We start from the raw sequence: 13721 nt of genomic DNA on the forward strand, positions 1-13721 counted from the left end.
CAATCTATTTCGGTGATAACGCGTTGCATGATTTGATTATCAGCAAATGATTTAATTTTCAATAATGTCCCCCTTGTAGTATCTAAAATAGTAAGTGACATCAAATTGGCTTCCTTTTTTGGATCAAGAAAAGGAGCAAACGGACAAGCCTTGAGTATTTTCCTTCTATTTTTTTGGACTGCGTTTTCTTGTAAGTAGTCTTTATTTTGATTTTAATAAACTGGCCTTTCAATTATTTTTTATTTTTTTTACGTGTAAAACTATTTCCAGTTATACTTTGATTTTGGGGGCAAAGACAGAGAACTGGTCGGGCTATAGGTGATCAAATCGGGTTGGTCAAAGGAACCGGAACCGGTTCAGAACCGGTTCCATTAGTCAATATCACTGTTTAAACCGATTCCATGTTCGAACCGGTTAGGGAACCGAACCGGTTCCCCAACCCTCGGACCCGGAACCGGTGGAACCGGTTCTGACCGGTTCCTAAACCGGTGGAACCGGTTACAGTGTAAAAAATAATTTTTTTTTCGTTTTTCGTTTCCGCTGCTCGTATTTGTATAACATGTTAAATAAAAAAAACAATTAACATAAAATTCATTTTATTTACTTTAAGAAGTTCAAAAAAAAAAGGTTACATGTTTTAAAATATTCAAAAACAAACTAACAAAACATTAAACTTATAAATATAAAGTTGTGACATATTATTTCTATAAAAGCCTTCTTGTTCGTCGTAATTATTGAGTGGCGACTTATTCATCAGAATTACTTGTAGAAACGCCTTCTTGTTCGTCGTGCACTCGAACATCAAGTGGTGTTTCGTCTTCCAGAGTGGTTACGTGTTGAACACGATCGATTGAGTCCAAGTGATCCTTCAAGCAAATGCACATCTCCACCGACTCCGAATTCAGTCTTGTTCTTCTCACCGATATTACCCTGCCACTAAGAGAAAAAGCAGATTCCGAAGCTACCGTAGAAGCTTGGGCTGTTAGTAAATCACGGGCCATGGTGGCAAGAATCGGAAACTCGGTTTCCTTTACCTTCCACCAAGCCAAAACATCAAAAGTGCCATATTCCTCTTCGGATAAACCGGTAGAGAAATCATATGCACTATACCTTCCTAGTTCGCTTGAAGGGGTGTTACCCCTTTGTTTTTTAGCCGTTACGTTGCGAACGGTGTTCATAAGGCTAATCATGGGGTCTCGTACTCTAGGAGCACTTGAACTTGATGAAGACCCCCCCGGCGTAGGCATGTGTATGTTTGACCCATATTTATTTATATAAAAGTCATACATAAATTTAAAATTCAAGTTAAAATCCTTTTGTGCCTCTGTTGAAAAGTTTGGGTCAACTTCATGCATATCTAAGGCTGAAAAAATTTCGTCTATCACACATTCAACCCCCGTAACATTTAACATTGGGTTTAAAGCGGCGGCGCAAGTAAAAATCGGTGGCAATTCAAGAAAGTATTTTTTTAATTTAAACTTCATTGGTAATATGATGTTTGAAAACATTGGACTTTTATTTTCAAATTCTTTAAGATTGTTAACGATTAAAAATAACTCCGAAAGAACCAAGGGACTTGTCGGATAATACGTTCCCGATAGTTTCGTAGTTGATGTTTTAAAAACTTCAAGAAAAGTCGATAAGTCATTGATAATTTCCCATTTCTCATTTGAAAAGGGGATTGCCAAATCATTCTCGGCAAGACTAGAATGAAACATTTGTAAAGTGTCTCTTTGTTTCAAAGCACTTTGAAACATTATGCAAGTGGAATTCCATCGATGAGGTACATCCCAATTAGCTCCCAAAGCTTTTCTTCCCGTATCTTTACAAAATTTTCTATAATCCATTTGTCTTTTTTTACTTTTCTTAAAAGCTTCATGTAGCATTACTCTAAAATCGTTTATAACCGATGTAACCTCATCCGAAGCAAGTCCGTCTTGCACGATTAAATTAATGATATGTGCAACACACCTTGAGTGAAAAAATACACCATTGCAAATCGGCGTATATTTTAATTTTAATTTATCAACCGCCGATGTATTATTCGACGCGTTATCAAATGCAATTGAAAATATTTTATTTTCTAGTTTATAAGTTTTTATAACATAATCTAAAATTTCAAACAAATTATCTCCCGTATGTGGATACTCAAAGAGTTCGAAAGCAATGGTGCGTTTCATCATTTCCCACGATGACGGGTCTACCCAATGAGCAGTGACACAAAGATAAGATTCGGGTAGACCATGTGGAGCCGACCAAACATCAGTAGTTAAGTTTATTCCCGTATTTATATTTTCAAAATATGCAATTAGTACCTCTTTGGCCTTCTTCCACAATTTTAAACAATAACGTTTAAGAGTATGACGACTTACGTGAGTGTATTGTGGTTGAAGCGTATCTCGAATCATGGCGGTTAAGCGAGGGTTGTCGAAGTGGCTAAACGGCAAAGCTTCTTGAATCACAAACTTCGCCATACGATCTTGAACTCGATCAATTTGGTATGTAAATATTCCGCCTTCACTATCCATTTGCGTTTGTTGCGACTCGACGTTCTGTTTCAACGCCCTGCAATACGGTCTTTCGATGTGTTTCTTCAAATTTGAATTCGAAAGTGGGTTTAAATAAATCCCACAAAACTTGCACCGAGCCTTCAATGAATGGTCACTCAATTCAACCAAATCCCAATTGCACCAAATCTCTTGATTACGATTATGAGGTACAATACGAACGAAACTTGGTCCGGCGGTGGAACCTTGACCAACCGATGATTGTGAGGCAGCCATAACAACAAATATGAATATAGAAGAAGAGAAAACAAGAGATTAGAGAACTCAGAACGTTGTAATAGCGTTTTTTTGTATTTTTTTGCGTTCGGGTTTGCGTTTTGAGTGTTGTGATGAACCCATTACACCAAATACCTATTTATACTAGTAGTGGGGTGTTTGGGGAGCCAAAAAACGGCCATTTTTGACCCCAACGGTCAAAAAACGGCCATAAAACCGTTTCCCAACGGCTAGAACCACTCCAACGGCTATAACCGGTTCCGAACCGGTTCCGGTCGAACCGGTTCCAGAACCGGTTCCGGTTCGGTTCCGGTTCCTACCCGGTCCACCTCCAAACATGTCAAACCGGTCCCGGATCGTCGGGTTGAAACGGAACCGAACCGGTTCCTACGAAAAACGGGTAGGAACCGGTTCGGTTCCGGTTCGGTTCCGTCGAACCGGTTCCAGGAACCGGTTTTGTTGTCCACCTCTAGGTCGGGCTAGACATGTTTACTTCATGTTTGTGAGCTTGTTTTGGGTTAGCCCAATATAAACAGTATAAACATATAGACTAAACCTATGTAAGAATTTAGGCTGATTATTTATTAAAAGTAAAACTTTTTTTATTTTTCATGAAAAGTTATATAAAAGGTTTTAAAATATCCAAACACAAAAAATATATGTATAAATTAAAATTGTTAACTCAATTTTGGTATATACTAATTCGCTCAAGTTATCTATAAAATATGGTTGTAGTGTGGAATAGGAGGTAATGTGTTCAAAACTTCAAATTTTATAGAATGCCAAAATTTAGTTGTTTGAAAAAAAAAAAAACTTAAGCTATCTATAATCCTTACTCATAAAATTATTTAAACAATAACTTGTTGCACTTAAATTTGTTAAGATAAGATGGTATTTTTGTTCATTTTTATTTTTACAAAAAAGTTAATGTAAGTTATCAAAATCTGACGTAATGAGTAATACGTTTTGTTTTTAGGTATTTTTAAGTATATGCATTCAAAAAAAATTAGCAATTTTTATATAGCAAACTTTGGTTAGGTCGATGAATCTTTTTTATTATATGATTAGGAATATATACGAAAATTGGATTGAGGACATTTTATTTAGAAAAATAAGTGTATTGGTTTTTATAATTAACATTATATACCCTATTAAAGTTGGTGGTTGATGGAGCAATAAGGTCTCTTTTGAAATAAAGATTGTTGTTCGACGACTTTCAATACTTATTAGTTATTACCCTCTTCTTTTAATGGTAGGGTGTTTTTTATTTTAATTTAAATTATTATCTTACCGATTTAATTATCGGTCGTTTTATGTGAGATCCGAATTTCCCACCTTCATTTCATTGTCTTAATGAACTTTGTTCATGAGGTTTGTAGCTATCTTTTGTTAAATTGGTATACTTCAGGATCTCCAAGGTTTAATTTCATAATTTAGTTATTCTAGTTTTTTAGCAAGCACGAAGCCGAAGTCATGTGACTATGTGAGCTTGATAATAGATTGTCCTTTCATTTGTTTATTTATTGTTTCTTGTAGCTTTATTAAAATCATTTCATCAAACCCCTTGCTTCATTTTTTTTCTTTTTTTTCATCTTTCTTGACACAATCACCTGACCAACATCATGATCTGCTCATATAGGGATGGCAATAGATCGGGTTTGGGTCGGGTTTAGGTATCCCAAACCCATACCCGGTTATTAAAGTCCATACCAAACCCGTTGGGTTTTAATCGGGTAATTACCCGTCAGGTTTTGGGTTTTTCCATCGGGTTTCGGGTTTCTTATCGGGTTTTGATGAAATACTCGTCGAGTATACCCGGCTCAAAACCTTTCGGGTTTTGACAAAATATAACTAATCGATTAATAAAATGGTTACCATAAAAATAAAATATCTCAAATAATTAACACAAACAAGTTTCGACAAATAATATATTTGGAATATAGTATATATGTAATATAATAAGCTATGCCGGGTACATTGGGTATTTAATCGGGTAAATGTGTTTATGTTATCGGGTAATCGGGTATATTAGAAATCTCAAACCAGTCTCAAACCCTAATGGGTTGGGTATTACTCGTCCCATTTATGTCTGGTTTCGGGTTTTCCCATCGGGTTCGGGTTTCACTGTCATCCCTAGCTCACCATTGTTACCTGGCGATCACCACCGCCATCGCCACCACCACCATTGTCGCTGCCATCACTTGACCACCACCGCCATTATCACCACCACCACCTCCGCCGCCACAACCACCACCTTCATCGCCATGACCATTTTTTTGGTAACGCTCATTTATTTTTAAGTCAGAACATTTTTATTATTTGTATTTCATTCATGCATCTTTTCTCATGTACCAAACAACTTAAAGTAACGATTCATTAAATTCCAAAATTTTATTTGCCACTTCAATACCCTTACCAAACAAACCCTATACAATCTATAGATAAAAAAAATCAGCCGGTCAGTTTTATAATCTCACTTTGAAACAACTATAAACAACTCCTTATAAGAGCATTCCCATCCCATCCCCCATAATTATGTGAGGGGATTGGTAAATTATAGGGATGAGTTTTGAATTATTGTGAGTTTAAATTATAGGGTGGAGAGAGAAATGCGGTGATTTTTTGTAAATTTGGGAAACATTTAGGGAACATTGTTTGCCCATATTTATTTTTTAATATTTGTTGGATTGGTTGTGAGTAGGGGAGAGAGAAAACTGTAATGATAAAAGTATTATTTAATTAAACAGGAAAGAGAAATGTAGTGTTTTGTAGTGTAATTATAGAGATGGGGATGGAGAACGAAATGTGAATGCTCTAATTTAGTGTTTCTAAAACTTTGAATACATAATTAGACAATATAAAATAAAGTATTGATAGCAATCATAAAAATATATAATGGTGGGCTTCAGAAACGGGTAGGTACACTCGTGAAATTCACACCTACCCCATTTTCTTCTATATATCCAAATCTCACATACCTAACCCTTAATTCTCCACCACTGTTTTCCACCGGAACAACTTATACAAGGTGGACATAACCCTTGGTGGCTGCTCCGGTACGTGATTCTTACCACCTGATCAACTTGTAAGTATATATATATATATATATATTTATATATGTTTATCATTCATGTCATATTCATTTGAGGTTGTTTTCTTGTCTTCTTGGTTTAGTCCCTTTTTATACTTTGGATCACCAACTTAAAACTAAAATAGAAGGTTTTAAGATATGCTAAATCTAGCTAAATGAGTGAGTGAAGCATATGTTTTAGTCACGTGTATAACATGAACAAATTATGGCTATTGGTTAATAGTACTAAGCTGACATAATCAGTTTAGGATTCGGGAGTTTTAACATGTTTGATAAACATGTCGTGTTTGGATTGATTCGTCAAGTTTGTATATTCGTGTGATATAGAAGTTAGAATATTAACCGGTTAACACGATTTGATCTTTCAACTATTTACAACTTTTATACCGCTCGTTGACTTGTTTACATCTTCATCATGGCGCATCTACAATTCTTCAATACCAATAGGTTGAGATTAAAAGTTATAGTAATTTAATAATTACATTAAAACAGAAGTCAAACGAACAACAAGCTACGCCGATATTCTTGTAGGACGAGTTTTGTAAAAATGGTTGGAGAATAAGAGAGGCGTTTTTTTTTTTTTTTTTTTTTTTGCTATGAGTGAAATAACCCGAAAGCTTTACTGACTAGTAGTGTATTTAGGATTCCTTTTGACCCGCATGTTAACATTTTTGCCTTAGATTTTCATGTGTTTTACGCAAAGAAGTACGTGTCGTGTTCCATTTATCAATTAACTTTGACCCGTTAACTTAGAAATAAATTCGTCAACCCACTACTTTTTTATTTTGTTTCTATGTAAGATATTATTAATACACCAATAGAATTTTTTCCCTCATTTTATAATAGGTGGTGTGGATCCAAACACGTTGTACATAGTTAGGTGTAGCTAAAACACATGGCCCACATGCCACCTATATTCACACCTATCCCATTAAGTCGTTATTATTATTATTATTATTATTATTAAGAAAACGACATAAAATTGGATGTGGCTTTACTAGTGAGAGGTAGGGGGTTCAAACCTCACTATCATCGATTTATATGGGAGATATGAGAGGGTTCGAGTCATGATCTCACCCGGTTTTACCGGCTCCTCGCTGTCGTGCCGTTTGGCGGGCGTGGGGTCGGGTTTTATCCGGTGAATCCCTCAACAGGTGGACCGCTAGGGGCTCCGTCCGTCCGGACTAGTGGCCGGCTCTGGCTACCTTTAGCCAATGGGGGTCGCGTACGGAGTACCCGGCGTTACTTAGTTGGTCGTTTAAAAAAAATTATTGAAACTGGAAAATAAGTCATAATATAGTTATTGCATTTTAGCTTTAACATTGTTATGAGTTAACATTCACATAGTTTATTTTATGAGACGATAGCCAAGGCATCGAGTGCTAGTAACCCCTTTGGGGCTAGGCACATCGAACCTCACTATCATCGATTGGATGTGGCTTTACTAGTGAGAGGTAGGGGGTTCAAACCTCACTATCATCGATTTATATGGGAGATATGAGAGGGTTCGAGTCATGATCTCACCCGGTTTTACCGGCTCCTCGTTGTCGTGCCGTTTGGCGGGCGTGGGGTCGGGTTTTATCCGGTGAATCCCTCAACAGGTGGACCGCTAGGGGCTCCGTCCGTCCGGACTAGTGGCCGGCTCTGGCTACCTTTAGCCAATGGGGGTCGCGTACGGAGTACCCGGCGTTACTTAGTTGGTCGTTTAAAAAAAATTATTGAAACTGGAAAATAAGTCATAATATAGTTATTGCATTTTAGCTTTAACATTGTTATGAGTTAACATTCACATAGTTTATTTTATGAGACGATAGCCAAGGCATCGAGTGCTAGTAACCCCTTTGGGGCTAGGCACATCGAACCCAGGTTTGCCTACACGTGGGTCTTTAAAACGTTTTATCTCGCATGTGTAGTCAATACGTCTAAGAATTCGTCTCAACTATAAAATGAACCCCGGTAACGTTCCACTAGTATTCTTTAGATATTACTATTTCATGTATTCTTTAGATATTAAAGGTCTTATTTTTATTAAATTTTATCTGCTGATGTATTCAATTAGTGGTACAATGAATCAACGATGTCGGCTTTTAATAATTTGACTTATAGATCTGGTCAGAGTTCTCTTATTATAATTCGTATATTCAATTATTGATCTAACACATAATTTATAAAACCTCTAAATATGGTTTATTATTTTTTCTTTTTTATTTGGAAAATATTTTATTCCAATGGCATAGGAAAAAGTTAGATACCACTCAAATTTGTCTTTTTGGGTCTGATGCTACTTTACATATTATTCGAAAGTTACACATCTATTCGAAGTTTTTACTTTAAATGGTAATACACAATAACTTTAATATATAAATAAATAACTATTACATGACTAAAGTTAAAGTTTAGAAAATTAAAGTTTAGAAATGTATTTAATTATTAAATTATGGAAATTTATGAAAGTTTTACAAGTTTCTTTGTTTTTACTATTCATCGTGTATAAAATTATCACAATTTCAAAATTCATTGTTGATAAAAATTTGAATAAAAATCTAATAAAGTTATATACTTTATAAAATATTATTCATTTCAAAATATAATAATAATAATAATAACAACAACAACAACAACAACAAATATACGACCAACTTACCAAATTACGACGACATGGTCATTTAACGTGGTTGGATTTATTACGACTGTCTGTGTCGTAAGGGTAATATTGTAAATTGACACTACAGTTCAAAAGATGGAATAGTTTTAGTTACAAAAGGGTACCCACTACCCAAAGCCGGAATTTGCTCACCTGGAAAATTGTGACCAGTGACCACAATAAAACTTTTAAAAATATCCAAACTTTTTCTCAAATAAAGATATAGTTTTAACTAATTATTAATCAAAATTGTAACAAGAAGACATTTGGTCAATACGATGGTTGGTGTGGGACAAAGCCATATATAATAGAGCATGAGACTTGGATTATCAATAAACGTGTCATTGTCATCGCTAGGTCTTAAATATTTAACAAAAATATCTTTCTTTTAGGCTGAGTGTAGTGGGCATGGGCTCGGGCGACATAGGGGCGAAATTGGACGCAAACACCGCCCCCTGGGCGATATGTGGGCGAAATGGGGCGGGGGCGGGTTGTTTTTGTCGCCGTGGAAGAAGAAGATTTATTATTATTTTATTACATGTTGTGTGTGTATATATATATGTATATGTATATATGTTGTGTGTGTGATATATATATATATGTGTGTATATGTATATATGTTGTGTGTGTGTATATATATGTATATATGTATATGTATATATGTTGTGTGTGTGTGTGTATGTATATATGTTGTGTGTATATATATGTATATGTATATATGTTGTGTGTGTGTAAATATGTATATGCAAAATGAATCCTAGAAACAACCCGAACCACCCATTCCCTCCTTTCGGTCAACACCATGGTTCGCAAAACCAACCGAACGTGAACTTACAATGAAACTCGATGAACCTAAACCAACCGAGCTATCCGTTTCAATTTCCCAACCCGAACCTAAACATGTACGCCAACCGATCTACAGTATATGTTTTTTTATATTTTTAGTTATGTATTTTTTTTGTATTTCTTTTTAATTTTAATGCATTTTTATTTAATTATTTGAATAAATTGGTTTTTATTTGTTTAGTTTAGTTATAAAAAGAAAATAATGAAAAAAGAAACTGTGGGCCCAACTTGTAGCCCCTACACCATTACACCCCAAAAACAAATTTCCACTCCATGCTGACTGGGCGCCACGTGTCACAATTCGCCCCCAATTGTAGCCCCTCCGCTACACATAGCCTTATTAACCAAGTAACACAAACAACTAACACGTTAATAATATTCCTATGATCAGGTCAAGTTACAAATGAATCACGGACTTGAAACGAAGCTATTGCGACATGAAGAAGAAGAGGTAGAAGGTTCATTGATAGAGAAGGTATGGACCGAATCCAAGAAGATATGGAGGGTGGCATTACCCGGTGTTATATCTAGAGTTTGTGCATTTGGAACCATCGTGGTCACTCAATCGTTCATCGGCCATATAAGTGACATTGATCTTGCAGGTTACGCACTTGTCCAGACACTAAGTGTCCGATTCGTCAACGGAATTCTTGTAAGTTATCCAACTACTAACTTTTTATTAGTTGTATAGTTTGAGTATTCAAACTATTCAAACCATACAGACATATAGGTTGTATGATTGGTAAAATATGGTCATAGGGTCGTATGACTTTGCCTATGCGTCGTCACATTACTCACTTGTATGTTATGATAACACATCATATGTGATTTGAATAACACCAACTTTTACGGCCCGATAAACATTATGGTCCATATGTAAAGGTGTTAACAAGTCGAGCTGAGCCTGAACTGAGTTCGGCTCATTTATTATTTGTTGATTAACTTATATACATCTATAAGTAGTCAAAATTTTCATATACGACTAAATATATATTATTTAGTTACTTTTCTCATAATATTATACATAACAATTATTATATAAATATATATTTAATATATTGAGCAAAAGAATTGGACAAGTGCAACCTAGGCTTGAGTCAGTTTATTAAGCAAGCTTATTTTTAGCCTAGAGCTCGTTTAAGCTCAGCTCGATTTGAGCTTTAGTGAGCAGATCTTGAGTAGTTCATGAGCAGCTTAGCTCGTTTACACCCTTATCCATATTAAACATTGGTATCACACGTCATGCGACCCTGTATGACCAGGTTTGGCCTATCATGCGGGCCGTATATGCTGGTGGTGTTTCTTCAGTTCAGCCTGTTATAATTTGTAATTTTTTCAACAGTTGGGAATGTCGAGTGCAACCGAGACGCTCTGCGGCCAAGCATTTGGGGCCGGGCAACACCACATGATGGGGATTTACCTGCAACGATCATGGATCGTCGACTTGTTTACTTTGACCATTTTGCTCCCACTTTTCGTCTTCGGGACACAAGTATACCGATTCCTTGGTGAAGACGAATCCATAGCCGTGAGCGGTGGATACATATCATTATGGTTCATCCCGTTCGTCTACAACTTCGTGTTTAGCTTGACGATACAAATGTTTCTACAAGCGCAGCTAAAGAATATGGTGATTGCCTGGCTTTCACTCTTTCAGTTCGCTATTCATATCCCGTTGTCGTGGCTTTTGGTGTATAAGTTGGGACTTGGGGTCCCTGGGGCTATGATCGCGTTGTCGGTATCAAATTGGTTCTGTGTGATCGGTGAATTTATCTACATTTTTGGTGGTTGGTGTCCTCATTCATGGAAAGGCTTTACAGTTGCTGCTTTTAAAGATTTAGTTCCTGTTGTGAAGCTTTCTGTATCATCTGGTGTTATGGTCTGGTAAGTGTTGAATATTGACTTTTGAAGTCAAACTTCATGTTTTTGACGCTTTTTTTACACAACAAAACCGAAAAACAATACATTTTTGTATTATTTTCTCCAAATAGTTCAGTTTATGATCCTTTTTTTTAGATATATGAATCATCAAGCCTGGTTTTGATGTTAAAAATAAGACAATTTGACCTTAAAAGTCAAAATTAAGTACTTTTGACTTTTAAAGTCAAACTGTTGTATTCAAAATTTAAATTTGTTTGAATTTTTGGATGTCAACATCAAATTTAATTTGTGCTTTCTAATCACTTATCTCACTCTGATGAACCGTGAATCAAAACTTTATCGAGAACTAAGTAATCAACCTCAATTTTGATCTTTATAACGAATCAGTTTGACCTCAAAAGTCAAAACTTGTTTAACTTTCTTCATTGTTTCTGTTTTGTCAGCTTGGAGTTATGGTACAACTCGGTGCTGGTTTTACTTGCCGGATACATGGCGAACGCAGAAGTTGCCATTTCCGCCTTTTCCATATGGTAAATACATCCCTCACATTCTTCTCTTAATTTTAAAGATATTAATAGAATTTTAAAAATTTTGTAGCTTGAACGTTAATGCATGGGAGTTTATGATAAGCCTCGGCTTCTTAGGCGCTGCATGGTACATGCCTTAATTTTTCTTTTAATCTTTAAACTTCATAATAAATGTATGAAAATATTAATAAAACTTTTTGATTTTTTTTTAAAAAAAAATTTATATAGTGTGCGGGTTGCGAACGAACTTGGACGAGGAAATGCTAAAGCTGCAAAGTTCGCTATTAAAGTTTTGTTGGGAACTTCAATCGCGATAGGAACATTTTTCTTTGTTCTTTGCTTGGTGTTTGGTCGAAGAATTGCTTACTTGTTTACAGCTGATGAACGAGTTGCAGATACCGTATCAGAACTTTCTATATTGCTTTCGTTCTCGGTCTTGCTTAACAGCATTTATCCGGTTCTCTCAGGTAATTTCAATCAAATATCCTTTTCCCATTATCGAAACTATAGAGGACTATTTAACAGAGAATTGAGAGAATCGTATAAACACTTGTATATATTGTTTTGCTTAGGTTATATATGACCATAGGGGTGCGCATGGGTTTATTTTGGCTCACATCGAACCAAAAGACGAAAATTCAGTTTTTGAAAACTGTTCGGTCTTTGGCTTTTTCAGTTTGCTTATGGTTTTACAATTTGGGGTTAAATTTTTGGGAAAAAAAGGTTGGCCCAAAAATGACATTGGGACTAAAACTTTTAGGCCTAAATCTTTTTCTTAATTCACGATTAACTGTTATTATATATCCGGGCTAAAATACTTGGGTACACTATTATTAAATTATTATAAATTACTTAACATTCACAATAAAAAAATCCACAAAACTTGGTTCCGAATCCGAATTGGAACAAACGAGACCTCAAATACAAATCATACTACATAAAATTTAGACCAGAAAAGTATTATGGGCAAGCACGATGTTATTGCTTATTGTGACGAGTTTGTGTAATGATTTGAACCCATAAATCTTGTTGTCATTAGGTGTCGCGGTTGGAGCAGGATTGCAAGGAATTGTAGCGGTGATTAACCTCGTTTGCTATTACTTGATCGGTATTCCAACGGGAGCATTGCTTGGATATATGACAGATCTTCAAGTAAAGGTAAACCAACATCTACTATATATATATATGCAATCATCACCAAACAAAATAACCTCAAAATCAAGTTTGTTTGTTTTGTTTTGTTTTGTTTTGTTTTTTGTTTCCTTTTGAGTAAATAACAAGTTTTTTTGTTCACTCAACAGGGTATATGGATTGGAATGATCGGTGGCATTGTAGCTCAAACACTTGCGCTCATGTACTTGACATGGAGAACAGATTGGGATGATCAGGTACTTATGATTATGGGACAAGACACGAACCGAATACATTTTTCTTTTACAAAACTTGTAAAAAATATGTTTTATATAAATTCTAAACTTAAAAGGATACAAAAGAAATTGTGTTATATTTAGATTAAACATTTAGAGTATTTTCATGCAAAAAAATAAAAATAAAAAGATAGATTAAAAGAAATGAATCTTGTGTTAAATTGGTCGTGCTCACGAACACGACTCTTCAAAATCCCTATTTAGGTCAATGAATTTCAGACATTTTTATCTCAAGCCTTATGTTTTTTATATTTGAAATCTTTATGTAACTTGAAATTTTGTAGGTTAAGAAGTCGTTGGAACGGCTCAATCGATTTTACGTGAAAACCGCTGATGACATCACGGAGGAAACATCAAACTGATGATCATGTTCATATCAAATGGTTGAATTTTCATGAGCAATGCAGCAAGTTTTTGTAGCATCTTTTATTTGAATTTTATTATTTCTGGGAGGGGGTTGATTCTTATTTGTTAAGTAGATGTTCTTTACTTTCTATTAATGATAAAGTAATGTTTGAACTA

General features: G+C 35.3%; 1 protein-coding gene across 1 annotated transcript; it reads left to right on the forward strand.

The window, feature by feature from the left end:
- The first annotated feature begins 5773 nt into the window (after nucleotides 1–5773).
- LOC143584692 (protein DETOXIFICATION 24-like) lies at nucleotides 5774–13721 on the forward strand. The gene is made up of 9 exons (XM_077066690.1): nucleotides 5774–5868; nucleotides 9756–10016; nucleotides 10707–11248; nucleotides 11689–11775; nucleotides 11843–11899; nucleotides 12001–12239; nucleotides 12812–12930; nucleotides 13074–13160; nucleotides 13484–13721. The coding sequence occupies exons 2-9, from the start codon at nucleotides 9768–9770 to the stop codon at nucleotides 13559–13561; spliced, it is 1458 nt and encodes a 485-aa protein (XP_076922805.1). The 5' UTR covers nucleotides 5774–5868; nucleotides 9756–9767; the 3' UTR covers nucleotides 13562–13721.

Source organism: Bidens hawaiensis, unplaced genomic scaffold (genome assembly GCF_021521415.1).
Source record: "Bidens hawaiensis isolate Kalapana, Puna unplaced genomic scaffold, B.hawaiensis_p1.1 tig00033241_1, whole genome shotgun sequence".
Classification (NCBI taxonomy): Eukaryota; Viridiplantae; Streptophyta; class Magnoliopsida; order Asterales; family Asteraceae; genus Bidens; species Bidens hawaiensis.